Here is a 21,729-nt window from a genome sequence, read left to right on the forward strand (position 1 = left end):
AAATAAAGCAAGTAGATAAATATACAAAATAACAATTACCAACATATAAAATTGCATTTTGTTCAAAAAGTGGTTGAAGATAACTATCATGTAAAAAATGTATGAAAAAACTTAAAAAAGATGAAGACGCAATTGTATGCAATATGTGTTTTGATAAAAAATTAAAGGAAACATTAAGGTTTATAATATATATATTTGAATACTTTGTAAATCATATTTTAATCATTAAAATTAAATTTAATTATTTATATGATTTAATTTTTTATCAGACATATAAAACTATAAAATTATAGATTATAATATATTTTTTATAAAATGAGTTTCCGTGCGATATCGCACGGGCTCTTTGCCTAGTTCTTGTAAATAAGTTCCTTTTTGTTGAAAAAAAGTGACACTCAAGCCTGGTTTAGTCCGGTTTAAAGTGATATGGTTGTGAGGTTGAACCAACAGAAAAAAAAAACGAAGGGACCCATATCTTAAACCGAACATAACCGGGCCTTGTAACAAAACAAATTGCGATTGGTCTGGCCAGCTCCGAGATTCCTTTAAAGAGATATACGTACGAGAAGACAAAAAAAGGTTATCCACCTTCCTCTCTTCCTTACCTATGTCAACCACCAACTAATAATACGACAAAGATCTTTGCTTTTTTCTTCTGGTCTCTCATTAGAACTCGAGAGCATGCGATAAAGAGTCTTGTCTGAATCATCTGGAGAGTCTCTGAATCATCATCGGAACAAAAGGGTATTTTGTAATCTTCTGTTCTTAGGATTCTCTTATGTTCTGTTATTATTGTGGAATGTTTTTGATTTAGAGAACTTGAAGTTGATTTAATACAAAAAAGGTCTCACCTTTTTGCTTTTTTTTTTTTTGGTTGGAATCGTTAGGACTGTTGACTGTGGCATGGCTACTGATACAACAGCCTCAAGTTACTGGTTGAATTGGAGGGTCCTTTGCTGCGCATTAATCCTCTTAGCTCCACTACTGTTAGCAGCAATTCTCATTTGGAGATACGAAGGCAAAAGAAGAGAAGGACGAGAACACCCTGGGACATTGTTTCAAGAAGAAGCTTGGAGCACATGTTATAAAAGAGTGCATCCTCGTTGGTTGCTTGCCTTTAGAGTATTCTCATTTGCTGCAATGCTGACTCTTCTCATTTCAAATGTTGTTCGCGATGGAGCTGGCATATTTTACTTCTATACTCAGTGAGTTTTATATCATTTAACTTTGTTTTCAATTTTTTAATGAAGTGAATGAAAAAGATTCAAACTTTGTTGGTGAAACAGGTGGACGTTTACTCTTGTCACACTCTACTTTGGGGTATGTATCTCTCTCTTTGAACTTTACATGTTGAGGTTACTGTCTTAGTTTCATAATCCATGATTCTTTTTTTCTTCTGTAGTATGCTTCGTTGTTATCTATTTATGGATGCTGCATCCACAATAAAGAAGCTGGTGGCCACACAGAGAGTTACACAAGCATACATGATCCAGAACAAGGCACTTATAGACCACCAATCACCGGTGATGAGGCTGGAACTACACCAAAATCTCCCATTGAACATTCAGAAGCACCCGTCCGAGAAGCAGCAGGGTTTTGGGTTTATGTCTTTCAGATCCAGTTCCAAGTAAGTTCTTGTTGAGACTTGAGAAAGTGAAGACTGTACAATGCCATCTCAAAGCTTCAGAATGACTTAACAAAGTTTTATGTTGGTGGCAGACTTGTGCTGGTGCTGTTGTGCTAACAGATATCGTGTTTTGGGGGATTATCTACCCCTTTACTAATGGTTACAAACTGAGTTTTGTAAGTTCTCTTCTCTAGAGTGATTTGGATTCATTTTTCTATGATCACTTTACCCTTACATTATCTTAATTTGGATTGCAGCTAGATGTTTGTATGCATTCTCTCAACGCTGTGTTTCTCCTCGGTGACACGTGTCTCAATTCATTAGTAAGTCTTCAATAAAGATAGTGTGCTGATACATGAATCTCCTGCCTTTTCTTATTTAGAACTTAACAAAAAAAAAATCATCTTTCTTCACTGTTCCAGCGGTTCCCTCTGTTCCGGATCTCTTACTTTGTACTTTGGAGCTGCATTTACGTGGCTTACCAGTGGATAATCCATGCCTTCAAGAACTTATGGTAACACTTTTTGCACCATTTTATTTTCTTCATAAGAGTTTTAAGTGATATTGTTTATACATGTTTTGTGCAGGTGGCCATATCAATTTCTTAGTCTTTCTTCACCGTACGCACCCTTATGGTACACATTCATAAACTCTTCACATCTTGTGTGTACCCTGGAAAGTTTTCAATAGAAACACTTGTTGTGATCGCTTCCTAATGTTTGTGCAGGTACTTGGGAGTGACAGTGATGCATATACCGTGCTTTGCAGTCTTCGCTTTGGTCATAAAGATGAAGAGTTCCTTGCTACGGCGTCACAACTCATGATAGTTTTGGGTTCAGTTTGTCATCCTCTTATCTGTTCATGAGATGATGATAACACACATGAGGAGACCACTGTCAGGGAGTCATGGTCTAAGTCAAACATGTAATCAGGAGAAAACAAATGATAGATCTCTCTCTCTTCTATTCTTTTTGGTTAAGCAATTGATAGATGTCTTGCTTTGATTTATTTATTTTTGGTAAAAAGATGCCTACTTTATTGTTAGACGACAAATTATGGAAAATGTTTACAGTGAAAACTAATTTCTTATATGTTATAACAAATCAAAATGTTGCTGACAAAAAAAAAAGAATTAAAACAAATCAAAATGGTTAAAGCTGAAACGTTGGCTACAAGTTAGGTGTCAGTCATACTCTGAAATCGAATGAACAACTGATACAACCACCAGCTTTTCCAGGGAATGAGAGTAGTTGTAACAGAAAATAAGTTGTTAATCAAAATACTTAAAAGATGTTTGTTCCTAATATAGTATACACTTGCATGTAAGTATTGTAAGATATTAGATGTTTGGTACATGAGATTATTATTTGAACGTTTAATAGACTACTCAATAAAATACAAATATGGTTTTGAACAATATAATTTGTTTTATGAGGAAAACCAATCATTTGTAAGTTGCAAACTATAAATTACAAGACTAATGTGAGACGTAGAACATCTTTAATTATTTGGAAATACTTAAACTCACGAAGATAAATAAAATATGAAAAAACATGATCAGATCATCATGAAAGAAAGTATGATCGAAAGATAAATTTTAGAAGATTCTTGACAGGTCAATTATAAATCATTCAGGATAGTTGCTGCTGCTGGAGATTGATAAGTCTAGAGTAAGGACCATTCTCATTCTCAATGAGGCTATTGTGGCTGCCTTGCTCTATGATCTTACCTTCTTGTATCACACTTATCATATCTGAGTTCTTGATCGTCGATAGCCTGTGAGCCACTACCACCGTGGTCCTGTTCCTCATTAGCCTATCCAATGCTTGTTGTACCTAGTATAAACCAGTTAAGTCTTTGTGAGAAATCTTGATCCAAACCCTAAAATACTAAGAAGAAAAAGCTTACCACACGCTCTGATTCAACGTCCAAGGCGCTTGTGGCTTCGTCAAGTAACAGAATAGCTGGATTCTTGAGGACGGCTCTAGCGATGGCTATCCTTTGTCTCTGGCCGCCTGACATTTGAATGCCACGTTCCCCAACTTGAGTTGAGTAGCCTCCCGGGAGAGAGCAGATGAAGTCGTGAGCGTTTGCAAGCTTAGCTGCTTCCATGACTTCAGACTCCAGTGCTCCTTCTTTTCCATACAAGATGTTCTCGTAGATAGTTGTCGCAAAAAGAGCCTGTTCTTGTTGAACCAGACCGACGTGTCTTCGGAGCGATTTCAGTTTCAGTTTCCTGATGTCTTGTCCTGTAATAATTTTGATTTTAAACAATTTCTTGTGGTACAAGATACCTATGATCAGAGTTTCTTGTAACTCAAGTAATTAGGTTAAGAGCTTGCACTCACCGTCAATCATGATTATTCCGGCTGTAGGATCATAGAACCGAAGAATGAGCGAAAGGACCGAACTCTTCCCAGACCCACTTTGTCCCACGAGCGCCATGCTTTTCCCATAAGGAACTGTCAGGTCGAAATCGCCGAAGATAGTCACATCAGGCCGTGAAGGGTAGCTGAAATGGACACCTTTGAGCTCAATAGTACCTTCCACATTACTCAGCTCCTCGCCTTTATCTCCAACGACCTGACTTCTTCGGTCCAATAGCTCGAAAACCGAAGCAACCATCTTGTTTCCCTTAAGTATATCAGGGGCTAGAGCCAACACTTCACCCATCACTAACGCAGTAACTATCAAAACCATGAATGTTTTCATCACAGACTCGAAACTTGATAATCCTTGCCCCATCAAAACCGATCCGTACCTGTTACAACACCCAACATATCAATATCTTTACACTCTTCTCTACTTAATTTCTCTGTGTAAAATTGCTTAATATAAAATACCAGAGGGCGAGGCCGTAGGAGGAGAAGATGAAGAACTGAGAGACGCCGTACAAAATGCCAGCCATCTGTCCACGCCTAAAAGAACGTTCGGAAGGTTCTCGAAGCTCGTTGGAATAAAGTTCTAGAACCTTAACCTCGGCACAAAAGGCAGCTACGGTTCGAATGTTGCTAATAGCCTCTCCGGCCAACATGTTAGCCTTTAAATACGCTTTATTCAAGTTTACTCCATAGCCTTGCATGAAAATTTTCTAACAAATACAACAACAACAACAACAACAAAAAATATAAAAAACGTGAATGCTTAAATATGAAATAAAAAGAAAACGCAATAAACTGAGTATTTTACCTCACTAATATGTCCGCTGATGATCAATGGATATCTTGCCAAGACAACAAGAGTGAGACGCCAGTTGAGTATAAAAGAAATGATGAAAGATGTCACAACTAGTCCAAAATTCTCCAACAGAATCGTCGACCTATCGACCACGATCGTTCTAAGCAAAGTGCTGTCGCTTTCAAGCTGCGACGCTAACATTGAGCTAGTGTTATCCACTTTATCAAACCATCCAATTTCATTCCTCAGGATCGCTAAATGTACAAAAAGACAACAACCAAACATTAGATCCACATATCAACTTGTTAAGAACAAACTCAAAACAAACAACAAAAAAGTATTTAGAGATAAATATGATTGAGTCAAATAATTTGTCTTAAGGTTTGTACATTGATAATGTAAATAAATAATTTATAACCTTTTATATTTATATTTATACAGCTTCAAAAATATGATATTATTGTTTTCCTATATGAAACTTGTTTATTCATTTAAGTTGTTTTTCTAAGATTAGTTTGCATTCTAGATTTTAAAATTTATTTCATTTTAAGAGTTGTTTTATGTTTTTATTGCATTTAAAGTAAAAATTCTATAAAATTAATAATGCTTGGTCTATGGTATCTTATTAATTTACAGAATTATTAATTTATGAAAGTTTACTTTTGTAGATTTTTTTTGTCATCTTACTTTTGTAGATTATCTATTTCAAAATATTTTTTTTTATAAAATAAGAAAAATATTTGATTTTACTGTATATACATTACTTAAAATTTTGAAATGCGACTTTTATATGACTTTTATTATATGATTTGGTATACATAAAATATGTTTCACAGAATTTAAATGTGGTTTTAGATATAATTATACTAAATATCAAAATATTATGAAATATAAAGAAAATATTAAAAAAATATAAAGATCATTTTATCGTGAATATAAAACAAATAATGCAATGGTTTGCTAGTACTTATATAATATATATATATATATATATATATACATATAAGTTATTAACTTTTATTTTAATGGGACCATATATTTACATAGGATTTTCTAATAATTATTATATTCTTATCGATTTGTGTCATATTTTGAACCGGTTCAATTTGGGACTATTATTAATTTATCATGTTTATTAATTTATAGAGTTTTTACTATATTTGTTAGTTTTTCCAATTTTACCTCTATTCTCTTAACTCATCAATTAACATAGTCAAATAAACAATCTATTGATTTGGGGGTAAAACATGACATTTAACGGTTTTCTTAATCTGTGAAAAAACCTAGAACGACAATCAATCTGAAACGGAAGAAGTATGATTTAAACAGCTAGCGGTTTTGTGTTTGTGCGTACCTGAAAACATCATTTGGCGGACGCGGAGAGTCAAACGCTCACCCATGATACCAAAGGTGGTATGCTCGATGGCGTGTGAGATGACGGTAATGACCGAGGCACAACAGAAGAGGATAGAGATCCTCTTGACCTCTTTTTGAGTCGTCTCCCAGTCCATGTAATAAGAAACTAACGCCTGCGAGATCCCAAGTGCGAAAAGCGGCATTTGAGAACCGGCCACTAAAGAACCAAACAACCCAAAGAGTCCATACTTCCAGTCAGGACGTATCATAGAGTAGAGACGTCCCAATGTTACTTTGCCTTGTCTAGTTGTGTCTGGTTGGTTTCCTGATTGATCCATGGAACACAAGTCCGTCTTTGTTATTGGTCGTTCCGGCAAGGGTTCTGTACTGTTAAAACGAAACAAAGAGAACCTTCATGATGAAAATTTTCACGAGATTTGGGCATCTTTAAGTTTAAGTACCTGACTGGTAAGCTTGGAGTGTGGTTTACGTTAGGGTTTGCAGCTTCTTGGATACGTAAGAGAGAAGAGTAAGCTCCGTCCGGGTTAGAGATGAGTTCATCGTGGCTTCCGGATTCAATGATGTTTCCTCCGTGAACAACGGCTATGATGTCAGCGTTTCTCACGGTGGAGAGTCTATGAGCCACCACAACCGTTGTTCTCCCGACCATCACTTTGTCCAAAGCTTTTTGCACGGTTTTCTCTGACTCTGCGTCTAGCGCGCTTGTTGCTTCGTCCAGTAAGAGTATTGATGGGTTCTTCAAGATGGCTCTCGAGATCGTGATCGTCTGCTTCTGCCCACCTGATAGCTGAACCCCCCCTCTCGCCAACCTGTAAAAACAAATAACAAGCAAAGTTTAGGGTTTGTTTCTTGGCTTCCAAGTTATCTAATTTTCGACAGACCTGTGTTTCAAAACCATCTGGTAGCTTATTGATGAATGAAACTGCTTCCGAGAGCGTCACTGCACGGGTGATTTCCTCATCAGTCGCGTCATCTTTACCATACATAATGTTCTCACGAATGGTAGTTGCAAAAAAAGCAGGCTCTTGATTAACCAGACCAATGTGTCCTCTAAGCCACTTAAGATCAAGGTATCTAACATCGTTCCCGTCAAGAAACACCGCCCCATCGGTAGGCTCGTAGAACCTCTCGATCAGAGATATCACCGTGCTTTTACCTGACCCGCTTCCTCCAACAAGCGCCACGACTTTCCCAGCAGGGATCACTAGGTTTAGCTTGTCAAAGATCAGCACGTCGGGACGTGACGGGTATGTGAAAGTCACGTCCCTGAATTGAATCTCTCCGTCTACTTTCCCGAGTTTACGACCTGTTTTCACCTCCTTGTTCCTTTCAATCATCTGAAAGATAGGATACGCAGCAGCTCTCGCTCGTACAAATGTGGAGATGTCTGGTGCTGCCTGGCCAAGAGACCTACACAAAACCAAAACAGAGTCTTTGTGATCAACAAAACAGAAGAAAATAAAGAAAATGTAAAAAAAAAAAACAAAGGATAAAAACTTTTATTATTACAAGCCAGCGATGACAACGTTGAGCATGGTGGTGAAAGACTCGCCGCCATTAGCAATCCCCTTGTGAACAATGATGCTTGTGAACCAAACAAGCAAAGCCCAAGACAAAAACAGAACACAGTGCATCGAACCGAGTCCTAGTCCTTTAGCTAAACCGGCTTTTCTCCCGTACGTGTACGTATTCTCCAGTGCTTCTCCGTATGATCTCACCGCCTTTTCTTCTCCCGTGAATGCTTGTACGGTCCTCACATTCCCGATCACCTGAGTTTGAACAAAAGTATGGTATTAAATAATAATTACTCACATTGATACAGTTTCTTGTTGTACAAGTTACCGACCTCTTCCGCAATCTCGCCGGCTTTGACGTATGATTTTCGGACACTGGCGAGGAGTCCGGTGCTCACATAAGCGTAGATGCCACCGGCGACCGCAATGAGTGGGACTATGGAGAGAGTGACGAGACTTATTTGCCATACGCTCGCGAATCCGATTGCAAAACCAGCTATAAACCGGCTCATGCAGTGCAGAAAGTTTCCTACCTGCGACAAAATACCGGTTATCATATATCATAAACCGGATTAAGGTTATCAAACTGATACCGATTAGTGTTTCCAGATGTTGTTGTGGAAACCGAATACAAATAAATAACTATAAAAACGAACAACATCTGACACAATATTTAGATGTTATATTTAGATGCTACATCTAGATACTGCATCAAATAGAAAAACGAACATGGCCTTACTCCTTGGTGTACCTTTTCGGATAGAGCGTCTTGGACGACAAGTATGTCGGAAGTGATGGCGGAGATGACTTCTCCGGTGGAAGATTCGGTGTCGAATAAGCTTATGTCTTGACTTAACATAGACCGAAGATATGCTTTTCTTATTTTTGCAGCTTGTCTTTCTCCCGTATGCATCCAACATGCAACCTCTGTTTGCATTCATTTTTATTATTCTTATTCGTATCAGTATCTTCAAAAATTATGATTGTTTTATATGTTCTTTGTCATGTTGTTACCTAACCATGATGAGAAGAGTATTGCCACACTCAGATATACAAAATCCAGCGAGTACTGCATAGTCAAAGAAATACAAATTAAACGGGGTAAACATAATCATAATCATAATAATATAAACTAGAGATTGGTTTTATTTTTTTAATATTTATTTTTATGGTTAGTGTTATATATTTTACATATATCACCATATAACTAATTGTATATTAGCTATTTGAATATTTTTAGGTACTACACATCAACATCGAACTCAAAACGAATAGAGTAATATGGTTACCTTTTTTTTTGCCAACAGTAATATGGTTATTTTTGATTATTTTTAAGTTATTTTTAGTTTGGATACAAAATATATGAACCGTCGTATGGGTACTTTGGGTACATAATACCAAAACCGTAATATGGTTAGTTTTGGTTATTTGGATACTTTTAAGTTTCTATACATCAGAACCGAAGCCACCCAGATATGGAAGGACATGACTTGAAATCCACCCGAAAAATATATAATACGCGAACAAAGCCTAATTTCATAATCCAAAAACCCGATACCCAAAAAATGATTTGTACTCAAAAGAGCGCCCGAATACCCATGCTTAACTCATTTTGTGAACAAAAAAAAATTGTTAACCATTTTGAATTCTTATCATTTATTTAAACATGTCAAATTATTAGGCAAATTATTATGGTTAGCATATAAATATATTAGTAAAGACAATTAATGATATAGTTAAAAATGAAAAATTAATGTAAAAAAGTAATAAAACACTTCAAATAGATTACTTTTGTTTTTTTTTGTAATAAATGTTGTCGAAATAATTTTAAAATAAAACAATAAATAAAATAGTTAGACTATGTTAAAAAAAATGAAAATCTGTAAAAACACTAAAATAGGTAAGTATATTATTATATACTTCAATTTTAATTGAATAGATTATTACTTCTTAGCAATCTATTCATGTTAAGTACAAATATATTTATTACTTCTTTTAGCAATCTATTTATATTAAGTACATATATATTTTCAAATAAAATGAATTAGCTTTTGACCAATTTTGATCTTCCATCCGAGATTCATTTGACGTATCTCATCCCTTATATATTAATTGAGGAACATTTGAAAAGATGTAACCTCAATTTTGTATTAATTAAAAGAGGTCCCAATGCATAGGTGGCATTCAATTAGGTAGTCAATTACATTCAATTGAAAAATAAGTAGGTCCACATTCGATTTTTATATGTTGTTAGATATATAAGTTGGTCAAACTATATGATATAATGATATGATATGATATTTTCTTTCCTTAAATAAAACCTACGGAATTACCATAAATGACTAATATATATATGACAATTAATGAGTTTAATAATAAAGATTTGATAACAATGTATATCTCCTCCATCATTTTTTGTTTAATTTTATATTATTAAAATAAATTAAACAATCAAATTAGCTATAAAAATAAAATTTAGATTTTTTCGTATATGTTATATTTTAAATTTTTAAAAACGACAATAAATGACTAAAACTATTAAAATTATTATGTTAAAAATTAATAATCAATGGTTTAACATTTTTATTAAAAGAAGATACACATGATTTTAAAACCATATGAGTAAAAAATATCATTTAATAATAAAATAAATAAATATATATATATATATATATATATATATATATTAAACACTATATACCATAAGATTACATAAATATTTTAATATTAAAACTTTCAATGAATTTTCAAGAACATTTATAAATTATAAACTTATTAAAGATTTCAGATTGAAAATTTTGTTATCGATGATTTAAATATTTTGTTATAAAACGATATGAACGATCATAGAACCGTATGATTATAAATTCTTATTTAATAAATAACTATACAAAATATACTATTCCTAGAAAAATAGGTTGGTCTATCTTAACTTATATTACACTTTTTATTAAACTAACTATCGAATTGATAAATAACGTACCAAAAATGTTTTGCACTTTCCTTAAATAAAAGCTATGAAATTACCTAATATGATTAACGTATATGTGAAAATTAATTATAATGAATAATAAATATTTGATAACATTTTTTGTATCTTAGTTCTTTTTTTAATTTTATATTATTAAAATATATTTAAAAATCACATTAAATATATAAGAAAAACATTAATAATTTTTCTTATATGTTATATTTATAATTTTTCAAAACGTCTATAAATTATTAGAAATTTGAAGATCCCCACTCTGAAAATTTTGTGATCAATAGATTTTTTTTTGTCATAATAAGTTACAAATGATCATAAAATTGTATTAATATGAACTTATATTTAATATTATAAGAAGATACACATTATTTTAAAACCATATGAGTAAAAATATCATTTAATAATAAAACATATATATTTATATATATATATATATATATAGAATATACTATATACCATAAGATTACATAAATATTTTAATATTAAAACTTTCAATGAATTTTCAAAAACATTTATAAATTATAAACTTATTAAAGATTTCACATTGAAAATTTTGTTATCGATGATTTAAATATTCAGTTATAAAATGATATGAATGATCATAGAACTGTATGATTATAAATTCTCATTTAATAAATGACTATATAAAATATACTATTCTTAGAAAAATAGGTTGGTCCATCTTGACTTACATTATATTTTTTATTAAACTAACTATCGAATTGATAAATAATCTACCAAAATATTTTTTGCACTTTCCTTAATTAGAATCTACGAAATTACCTAATATGATTAACGTATATATGAAAATTAATTATTATGAATAATAAATATTTGATAACAATTTTGGTATCTTAGTTCTTTTTTAATTTTATATTATTGAAAGATATTAAAAAATCACATTAAATATATAATAAAAACATTTATATTTTTCTTATATGTTATATTTGAATTTTTCAAAACGTCTATATATTATTAGAAATTTGAATATTCCCACTCTGAAAATTGTGTGATCAATAGATTATTTTTTTGTTATAATAAGTTACAAATGATCATAAAATATAACGCATATGAATTTTTATTTAATAAATATTCAAACTAAATAATATATATATATATAAACACTAATAATTTAAAGCAACAAGATTGGCTGATCAATTTAGTCGTCCAGTTGAAATCTTTCAAAAGTATGTGAAGGACTAAAGTCAAAGTAAATATGGATTTAGTATAATAGTTATATTTTACTAACCAAATACCGAAAAAACCGAACCGAACCGAAACCAACCCGATATCCGGATTGAACACCCGTAATCCAAATGAAGCCAAACTATTGTTTCATTCTCCAAAATATAATAAAAATAATAAGTTAATCCCGCGCAAGGCGCGGGTCTTATCCTAGTATACATTGAACCCAAAGAATCATATTTATTTCTAAAAAGTTGGATTTATTAGATCTTAATCGCTCCTGAATATTGTGAATCGTCATGTTAACTCTAGTGTAGTCAAGATTCGAATCAATTCATTCCAAGTTCTAAACAATACTATTCAATGCAATTTATATCGAACTTCTTAGTCAGATGGACGGTTTTTTTTTTGGTAAAACAGATGGACGGATTTGAACGTAACAAACACAACAGCTTAAGTTATGGATAAGCGATTACGAAAATATTTATATGACCTTGGCTACTTTGTGAGAAGCTTCTTGGGGGAAGAGGTAAGCAAGACCGATGATGTTGATAAGTTTGCCGAAGAAAATGAAGAAAACTGGAACGGAGGCACCGTGAATGCACGCACCAATGGATCCAAGAGTCATCAGAACGCAATCGTAGAAATCAGCAAAGGAAAAAAGCTTGAACACTGATACACTTGGCCGCTTCTTCTCCTTCTCTTTCTTCTCGGCCACAGTTGCCGAAACGTCGGACGGCTGCATTTTCACGTGAAGCGGTGCGTCTAGATGGAAAGAAAGTGAAGGAGATTGCGAGATAAATTAATAGAGAGAAAAGTGTGAGTTTGAGAGAGACACTAGAAATGAGAAGCCATACATGTATATATATAAGAGTTGGAGGAAAGTAAATTAGGTTTTAATTAAGTTTGAGTTTTGACGACAAGCAAGAGACTCAACTGTCCTTGGTTCGTAGACTAATAATTTGTGAGAATTTTGTTGGTACTGCGAATCTGACCGTAATTTTTTCATATTTAAAGGTTATTTTTATGTAATTTTATTTTTCATGTTTTGTAGAAAATTACCAGAAAAAGTAAATAATATTCCTCCAATACATACCAATCAAATTCGATTTAGATTTTATCATCAAATAATTAAGTAAATATTTATTCCCATTTTATCAAAAAAAAATTTAAATAGAAAGTTAATGAAAATATCTATTTTGGGATATTTGTAAATAATTTTGGAGATAGTAGTATTTAAATTTGAAAGCCTGGATATTATATGAAACGATAATAATTAAGTGGCATTTCTATAACTGATTAGATTCCAGTATAGTTAAAGCTTCTAGAAAAAAATATATAATAAGAAATATATATATTTGACATGTTATACAGCTCACAAATTTTAAATAAAAAATCTAGTTATTCTATCTAAAAATAGTCATCTTTATTTTTTATATTGACAAAAGTTATAATTTATCAACTATACAAAACTAAATTTGGTGCCAATTTATGAACTTTTGGAATTAATATTTTTTTTTTAATTTTATCAGAAAAGAAATAAAAAAAACTCAAATAAAAGTAATTAAGAAATATAAATTTCAAGTATGTATGTTAAATAAACTTTAGTTCGAAAAGTTAGATTTATATTAATAATTATGAAAACGGTAATAATTAAGTGGCATTTCTATAACTGATTAGATACCAGTATATTTAAAGTTTATAGAAAATACAGGTTAAGAAATATATAATTGACATTTAATACAGCTCATAAACTTTAAATAAAAAATCTAATTATTCTATCTCAAAGAAAATATCATCTTTCCTTTTTATATCGGCTAAAATTATAATTTATCAACTACTAAAAAAAACTAAATTTAGTGGCACTTTATAAACTTTTGGAATGAAATCTTTGTGATAAAATGTTTTTTTTCAACAACATAAAGAGTTTATTAGAACACAGAGAAAGAGAAGACTGACTCAAACGAATTATTACATTGTTTTCATTTCCTAGTAAATTATATTAAGTGTGTTGAAAATATTTTAAGAAACAAAATTAATATATACATACACAGCTAAAATTTTCTTTGGACTTTTTTTTTTGTTTTCTAATGAGGACCACTAATCCAATTACACAGATGGCCTTGAAATATCAGACATGAACCCCATCCGAACCGATCAATTCGACAAAGAGACAAAGAGAGTGAATCTGCAAGATTACATGACATTTAGAGTTATTCTTCTGAATTGTGTTATTGCACGAGCCTCGTATTAGTATTGTCAAAGTATATTTTCTTGCATGCAAATACAGCCGGGGAAACTTCTGTCGTTGTTGTTGTAAAGCTAATGTTTCTGATTGTTAATTGATGATGCAGTTAACATGTTTGCCTAACAACAAGTATATAGCATTTGATATATTCATCTTTCCAATTTAATTTTATATAAGTTAATTAGATAGCAATAGGGGGTGACAGTTTCACCTTGCGGCTACTATCAGATCATCATGCATGTTTCTCGCTCATCATTCCTAATCGTCACCGATTGAATAAGATCGAAGTGATCTTTCGTTATATATTTCAGACATGGATTAACAATTTCCATGGGAAAAAAGTAGTCTAAGAACAGTCACGATTTTCAGATGGAAGTTTATAGATTTTCTTATCACAAACCAGAAACTTAATTATAAAGACCTGTGAGCAAACATTATTCACTTGTTATACCAAAACGGGAAAGAAAAGACACATCACAAGATGGTCTATACTACAATTTTGGTCTTATTGTTGCAAAGTGTTAAAGTTGATCTCGTACGGTAGAACTTAGAACTTAAGACAATTCATGCTCTATTTTACTTAATCGATATCAAATCAATAGAACTTGATCACACGAGTCTGATGCCGATTTATGACTTGCCGTATTGCAATTACCATAAAACCCAACTTTTGTTTTTGTTTTGGTCTCCTTGCTTCGGATGTCCAAACTAAACAAAATGTTGGGGGGGGGGGGGGGGGGGGGGGGGGGGGGGGGGGAATGTTTCGAAATGAGTTTCTTCTGTCGCCTCCTTGAATGGCTTGTTTTGCATTTTTTCTGGGTGCGCCTCTCAGGCTGAGGAAATGTCTTTCATTCCGTTGAAGATCTTTGTGAATTATTTGTTTTTGAGGTTTTATTTTTAAGATTTGTGGGTGAAATCTCTGTCTAAATGGGTTATATATAAAGAGAGATATACGTGTACAGACTAGGAGAATGATTTGATTTGATTTGATTTTATTCTTAGAGATGGAGGTGAATAATTAGTGGACATGATATCATATCTTATTATATGTTTGGTCCAAGTCATCATACAACTAAAAGTTCCCCACTTTCACCCTTTTTACACAAAAATATTCGGCTTGGCCGTTAAAAGCTTCGTGCTGCATCATCACATTCGTGGAAAATAAAGTTGCCAGATTCTCGTGTTTGTTTGAATGACAGTTGTACCGTTTTTGGTAATTTTGAAAATTAAGTTACAAATGTCTGTCATATAATTTGTAAATGCAAGTGTAACACTTCTGAAGCTTAGGGTTATAATTTGTAAATGCAAGTGTAACACTTTTTAAGCTTTTTAGTTCTAGAATTTTTGTTAATGGATCTTATACAAAACAGATCCTTGCAAAATAGTTTTGGGCTTTGATCTTCCAACTTGTCACTTTCTCCACCCAAAATGATTGTGACACACTTCTATTGCTCAAATGAACAAGTAATATGAATCTTAACAACATGATTTCTTATACAAACCATATGATTGCTCAAACTTAAAAGCACGAACTCTATATCTAAAAAGAATATCTCTTCTACTTCTAGTCAACTAAAACCGGAGAGTTTAAGACCGAAATTACGATTCTCCTTCTTAGTCCAAACAAGTTTCGATAAAATATAACATGTGACGAGTACCACGTGTCTGGAAACACATACCAAGTGTCGCCGCATTTAAAAATCTGCATCGATTAAACTACGGTCAATTTATTTCTTTCTTGGTGTTTTCTTTTTGTCATCCTCTTAAATTTTTTTTTTTTTTGCATTATATTTAAAACTTGGAAACTAAAAAACATTCAGATCCCGAAGGATGACACTGAATTTTAATGGAATCGGCTATTCCAAGTACAACGCACCGGGATCCCCAAATGGGATCTCTAACCATGTGGTGTCCAATAATTAGCCACTTTTTAGTGTGAAGACTATCCATAATATATCTTTCATATAAGAAGCCAAATTAAGGTGACGCAAGCTTCACACAATTGTTTGTTCTTTGAATCGTTGTAGCGAAGTAGACAAAAGAAAATGTAAGAAGTTTACATATAGTCCTTGTTCTTTAACCATTTTTTCTTCTTCCTTATTATTTTACGTCGCTTTGATGAGTTTGCTATGGAGAACCTAGCAACACATATGTAGTCCCAAAAAAAAAACTAGCAACATATGGAGCTAACTAACAGTTATTAATTTTTTTTTGATCAAACCAAACTTGCATTAATCTTAAATATGTTTACACTCCAACAAAAACTAACAGTTATTGATAAAAACGACTATTATGTCATGTATTCGAAAGATCGAGTTTATTTTGAGTGTTTTACATGCAGTTAGATAACACGACAATGATGTAAAAAGGAGTAGATAACTTGAAAATCTTGACACATTGCTGAGATCCTTGTCCGAGCTCTCAACAGATTTTCGATGAGATTATGATTTCATTCCGAACCTATATAATCAGCATTAGAAATATGATCTACTAAAGTAAATTTAGTGTTTTTTTTTTGAATGAATGTTAAATTTTATTCATAAAGAAAAGCCTTATTACATTGATAAATCAAAAGTAAATTTAGTGTCGTCAACTGAAACCTCCCATGTGTTTTTTAGTATTATAACCATATGTCATTTCTTTTCACGTAGATAAAGAAAAGCGTACATCGTTATCCACTTACGAGCAAAGCTTTTTCCTCGTAAGAACGTATAGTTTCTCTTAGCCTTTGTAAATTATTCTTTATGTTGCTAAGGTTCGGAGCATATACTATAATAAGATTCCGTCTATCGCATCTTCTAATTCCTGTTATGTTATTATTGGTCACATTCAAAATTTTAAACTAAAAGCGTTATGGACAATCACGTTACCTAGAGAGAGAAACAAAAAAACAATCCCTCTCTTCCCATTTAATAAAACAAAAATAAAGAATAAGAAAATAAATTTATGCTAGACAAGGTTGGACAATTTAATTGGTACCTACTCGATAAGTTAATTTATTATGAGATTATACGTGCTCGGTTTGTTAGTGTCGGATGGCTGTATTGACCTAATACTTGCATAGTAGGTTGAACCTCATCCCTTTTAATCCGGTACTTAACCCCGGACCACCCAGGTAAAAAGATAATGATTATATACTAATAAGATGAAATTTGTGTGTGTCAAATTGATTTTTCCTTTGGAGAGTTGTAGGACACTAGTGATTTTGTTTCTGCAAGTTTAAGGCACTTTTCCGCTGTCACATGCATGTGTAATTTGCTGCATGTACATGAACATACAACCGTGAAGAGTACATGTATTGGATTCAATAGACGAGTTTAGTACAAAATATGTATACATCATATAGTATAATACTTGTTATTAGTATAATACTTGTTATTAGACAAAAACAAAAGCGAGTATATTTAAAAATATATATTGGAAATGTTATGAAGCGAGAACAGGACAAAAACTTTTTGGCGTATTCTTTTCTCGGATTCCACTTACGTCGGTGGCTGTCACTGACTCACATTCATCATCGAATGGTGTTTGATGATATTAAAATATAACCGACGTAAGCATATATTTTGTGCATACTGTAAATTGGAAATCCTTTAGGGCACCCGGTCTGCAGGGGCGAATCCAGAATAATTTTTCAGAAGGTGCAAAATAAAATAAAAGACTAAGGGAAAATCGAACTTGAGATTTAAAGGGGTGCACAACACTATTAAACCATCTGATCTAGCTGGTTTCTTTGTATTTTTACATACAAAATGGTAAATATTTATAAATTTGTATGTTTCTGCAAGTTGGTCTTGGCACTGGCCCCTGTCGGTCTGAACCGGTACAGGTTTCTTGAAAAAAAATTACTATTACTATTATGATTATTTTATTTATGTTTAAATTTTGTTAACCCAATAAAACATTATTAGAATGACATCTGTTTTTCTTCATCCTTAACCGGTCCTTAAAATTCTTTATTAAAAACTTTAGTTTGTTCCCTTTTATTTTAATTATTTTTCATTTATTTTTAAAGTTAAAAACTCTTTTAAAATATTTTGTTGGAGCTGCTTTTACCACCAAAAAATTGTTTAGAGACTAAATTAAGGGATATAACATGATATTTTGTTGTCCCATGCATAAGCCATAGCATGCTATACATGAAAAAAATACCAAATTTGTCCAGTTATGAGAATAATGTAAACTATAAATGCGTGCATGTATGAGTACAATATACATACTTTGAACATTCTAAATGGTAAAAAGAGATTCGAAGCTTGGAACTTGATTAGAATAAGATAATATTCGTTTTAAGAAATAGAAGGATATATATTTTTGCATTCTTTAACTTTCCACAAAATTTAGAAAGAAAAATATTCGTTTAATTTTTGTATACATAGAAGAAACATTCTTTTTAGCAAAAACGAAAGAAGGATTCTTTTTTTCTAATGATTTAAAAGATTAAAAGGCATAGAAAATAAAAAGTAGATAAAAAGCGAAAAACTTTTGATCTGTGGATCATATTGTTAATGTCATATCAGAGTTCCAAAAATAAAAACTACAGTATTTCGAGGAAGAATGATTTATACAATCAACGGACTTCATTAAACATGAGTGGGGAAAAAGTGAGAGAAAATAATCAGACTAAAAAACATTTCAAAATTTGCAAATTAATAAACCAAGCTACAAACGAGATGTCGTATATTTATTAATTCTACTAGAAAAGGGGGGATAATTGTACATAAACACGAAAGACTTTCTATTCAGCAACCTTAATTAGTGTCCTAACATTACTAGAAGTCTAGAACTGAAAACACACATAAGAGCATAAGAGTAGGTTCAGAATCTAAAACTTAACCAGAATCGAGAAGAATATTACAACCCTAAAGAAGGTTAGAAAGAGAAGTTGTGAAAAACCAGAGTTAACTAGCAGCTCTCTGAATGAAAACGGTTTCGAGGTCTGGTGGACAGAAGAACTCTCTACCGGTGGCAACGTAGCTGCACTTGGACGACGGCTTCCGCTTCTTTGGTGCGGCTGGGCACGGCGGGACTCTTGGAATTCTGACAGAAACCGCTGTGGGTGTTGTCGGACACTGATCTTGATCCTCTGTTTCGGTGAATATGACGTCGGAGGAGGAGTTAATAGGCTTGAGCGGCGAACGTGGAGGAAGACCGGCGATAACCCATTTTTTACCGTCGGTGGCTTCACGTATCTCGCCTTCGAGTTGGTTGTAAGATTTGTCGGAATATCCCATGAGTTCTTGGAGGTGGATTAAGAGAAAATGAGCAATTGATTAACAAAAGTAATCAAAGGCTTGCTTTGGTTTTTGGGAATCTTTAGGTATTGATTTTGTGAAGTTGAATGAGACTTGTTGCTCTTGTTCTCTCTCAAGCCTATTAACTCCTTAGTATTGATTTTGGGAATCTTTAGGTATTGATTTTGGGAATCTTGGAGGTGGCGAATGTGAAGTGAAAGGGGACATGCCGGTTTTATAGTCAACAAGGAATTGAATGCATCAATCAGATCGGTGTCGATTCAGTTCGGTAATTTTCCTCTTCTTCTGACTAAAATATTATGAAAAAGTTTTTTTTTTTATTTTTCAAATTTAATTATCGGATACAAAAATGTACTATAGAAAGACAATGACATTGAGTGCGTACTTTTTGAAATAGTTTATATTCGTTTCTGAGAACAGAGTGGAAAGTGGAGGGAATAAAGGGTAGAGGAGTGGTAACTATTCATAATTTGAAATTTAAACTTTATAATTAAATATATCACGGAAGTTGTGGAAAGAAAAAATCGTTGATCGTCGAATCCTCTAATTTTTTTTATAATTCTACTATTATAATAAATCAACGTTAAAAATATTGTCATGTCAGATCACTAATTTTCATTTGTGGTAGACTTTAAAATATGATTTTAGCACTTACACAAAAATCTTAAAATATGTTGAAGTAAAAGATTATAGGGATGCCTTCGAGACAGAATGACAAAATATGAAAAGTTCTTGTTGTATTGTCATTTGAATTCAGGTTCGTATAAAACAAACAAAAATTATACGTACGTACATCTATGAATGTGGAAGCAAAAAAAAAGTAGGAGCATATGTTTCTATTGGTGTAAATCTATGTCCCCAACTCATTTGAACGAAATAAATATACACTGAAGATATAAGAAAACTGATCTATATATGTTCACCAAATATATTTTTAAAGTACTTTTTCATGGAGTGATAATCAAGTTATCAGGATCTACAACTTGTGAGTATTGCGCATATGATCATCAATTCATCATATATCCTACATCGTTAGTGATGAGTGGGTATTTGTCTCCACCAACTTGTCGACGATAGTACAGATATATATGTGACATAGTATCTTAAGTACGTAGGTTAGTATGTTTACTGTTTTTTTTGTGTGTGGATACATATATGTGACATGCACGTCGGTGGGTTTAGATTTGCGTACATATCCGTCTGCCAAATCATCCTTGATATGTCCTCTAACAAAAATAAAAAGTTGTGTTTGTGTCTACAATCTTTATATTTTATATGTAAAACCAACGTACGACTACATTAATCTTAGCAGGTCTGAATCTTAGTAACAATTACAAAGCGTTTAAGTAAAAGTTCAGAAAAGAAACAACGTGTGTTCCGCAGGATAGTTTCAAAAGGAATTTGGATTGGAGTAACTGTGATGGAGAGAAGAGTTCATAAGAAAAGGGAGACAGAGAAACCGTGACACCTGACTAAAATGAGAAACACAGAAAATACAAAAATGAGTTTTAAATGAGAATAGGGAATCCGAGGAAACGCGTGTAAACACAAACCTAACACATATTTAATGTTTATCATAGTTATAAATAATGATTTACATGCAGTAGTATTAAATGTATCTTGTAGAATATGCAACTATTAAATGGAAAAGAGTCGTTGAGATTCAGACTTTGTTCAGTTTACATTGCCCACACCCGTTCAGTTGACGGTCATATGTTTTGACTTTCTAATAAATCTCTGGTCAAAAAAAGATTTCCGAGGGCTTCGAAGCTTGGACGCTAAAGTTATTGCACCAAAGAAAATTTGATGGTTGAGAGATTATCAGAATAATTATACTATTCGTTTTGTCGGTGTTGTTGAGGTATCTCAGCATATAACAAACAAATGTTTTAGCAGCCTCTCGTGTACCGGTGGAACACTAATGAAGAATACTGTTGGTATAGTTTGACGCTACTTCTATTCAACTAACACATTTTTTTATGCATAAAACGATTCCAAGGCGCGTGTACCTTCCCAAGTTTATTCTTGCCTTCTCATCCTTCCTCTTAAACCGGAAACAAACCGAATATCCCGATCGATATTCTAATTAAACCTAGATAAAATCATTCGATATCGGCTTTAATACTGTAAAGAAAAGATTGGAAATTGGAAGAATCCTAAACATACATACTTGTAATGTGAATTTTCGGATAAATTAAACTCGAACCGATGGTTAGGTAGATCAATCTGACCAAACCGGAACAAATCCAACATCTTTCACAACGTGTCTCATTTGACAGGTAGGGGCATATGTGTCAATCTCTAACCTCTTCGCCACATGTCATATTCTTCTTTTTAAGCGCAAAAAAATTATAATTTTT

At 32.6% G+C, this 21,729-nt stretch overlaps 3 protein-coding genes across 3 annotated transcripts; 1 reads left to right on the forward strand and 2 right to left on the reverse strand.

The window, feature by feature from the left end:
* The first annotated feature begins 531 nt into the window (after nucleotides 1-531).
* BNAA06G06540D lies at nucleotides 532-2,709 on the forward strand. The gene is made up of 9 exons (XM_013790164.3): nucleotides 532-744; nucleotides 888-1,205; nucleotides 1,287-1,320; nucleotides 1,403-1,627; nucleotides 1,720-1,803; nucleotides 1,885-1,950; nucleotides 2,050-2,141; nucleotides 2,215-2,262; nucleotides 2,355-2,709. The coding sequence occupies exons 2-9, from the start codon at nucleotides 904-906 to the stop codon at nucleotides 2,449-2,451; spliced, it is 948 nt and encodes a 315-aa protein (XP_013645618.2). The 5' UTR covers nucleotides 532-744; nucleotides 888-903; the 3' UTR covers nucleotides 2,452-2,709.
* A 549-nt stretch (nucleotides 2,710-3,258) lies between these two features.
* On the reverse strand, nucleotides 3,259-12,611 carry LOC106368240 (ABC transporter B family member 10). Its single transcript, XM_048734951.1, has 13 exons — nucleotides 12,360-12,611; nucleotides 8,710-8,764; nucleotides 8,447-8,622; nucleotides 8,028-8,228; nucleotides 7,691-7,950; nucleotides 7,063-7,591; nucleotides 6,622-6,968; nucleotides 6,159-6,547; nucleotides 4,817-5,058; nucleotides 4,471-4,718; nucleotides 3,976-4,388; nucleotides 3,536-3,876; nucleotides 3,259-3,462 (listed from the first exon to the last, which is right to left on the reverse strand). Exons 1-13 carry the CDS (start codon nucleotides 12,609-12,611, stop codon nucleotides 3,259-3,261), a joined length of 3,657 nt encoding a protein of 1,218 aa, XP_048590908.1.
* Nucleotides 12,612-18,777: 6,166 nt separating this feature from the next.
* On the reverse strand, nucleotides 18,778-19,477 carry BNAA06G38040D (cyclin-dependent protein kinase inhibitor SMR8). Its single transcript, XM_013820843.3, has one exon. It carries the CDS (start codon nucleotides 19,346-19,348, stop codon nucleotides 19,016-19,018), a length of 333 nt encoding a protein of 110 aa, XP_013676297.2. The 5' UTR covers nucleotides 19,349-19,477; the 3' UTR covers nucleotides 18,778-19,015.
* Between the last annotated feature and the right edge of the window lie 2,252 nt (nucleotides 19,478-21,729).

This window comes from Brassica napus, chromosome A6, assembly GCF_020379485.1.
Source record: "Brassica napus cultivar Da-Ae chromosome A6, Da-Ae, whole genome shotgun sequence".
Taxonomy (NCBI): domain Eukaryota; kingdom Viridiplantae; phylum Streptophyta; class Magnoliopsida; order Brassicales; family Brassicaceae; genus Brassica; species Brassica napus.

Bases quoted from the DNA above. Each gene is read 5' to 3' on its own strand.
- LOC106368240 (XM_048734951.1), bottom strand. From the start codon at position 12,611: ATGCAGCCGTCCGACGTTTCGGCAACTGTGGCCGAGAAGAAAGAGAAG. The intron at 4,719-4,816 runs GTAAAATACTCA...TGTATTTGTTAG, and splicing joins TCAGCGGACATATTAGTGAG to AAAATTTTCATGCAAGGCTA. The intron at 4,389-4,470 runs GTATTTTATATT...GTGTTGTAACAG, and splicing joins TCCTACGGCCTCGCCCTCTG to GTACGGATCGGTTTTGATGG.
- BNAA06G06540D (XM_013790164.3), top strand. From the start codon at position 904: ATGGCTACTGATACAACAGCCTCAAGTTACTGGTTGAATTGGAGGGTC. The intron at 1,321-1,402 runs GTATGTATCTCT...TTTCTTCTGTAG, and splicing joins TTGTCACACTCTACTTTGGG to TATGCTTCGTTGTTATCTAT. The intron at 1,804-1,884 runs GTAAGTTCTCTT...TTTGGATTGCAG, and splicing joins ATGGTTACAAACTGAGTTTT to CTAGATGTTTGTATGCATTC.
- BNAA06G38040D (XM_013820843.3), bottom strand. From the start codon at position 19,348: ATGGGATATTCCGACAAATCTTACAACCAACTCGAAGGCGAGATACGT.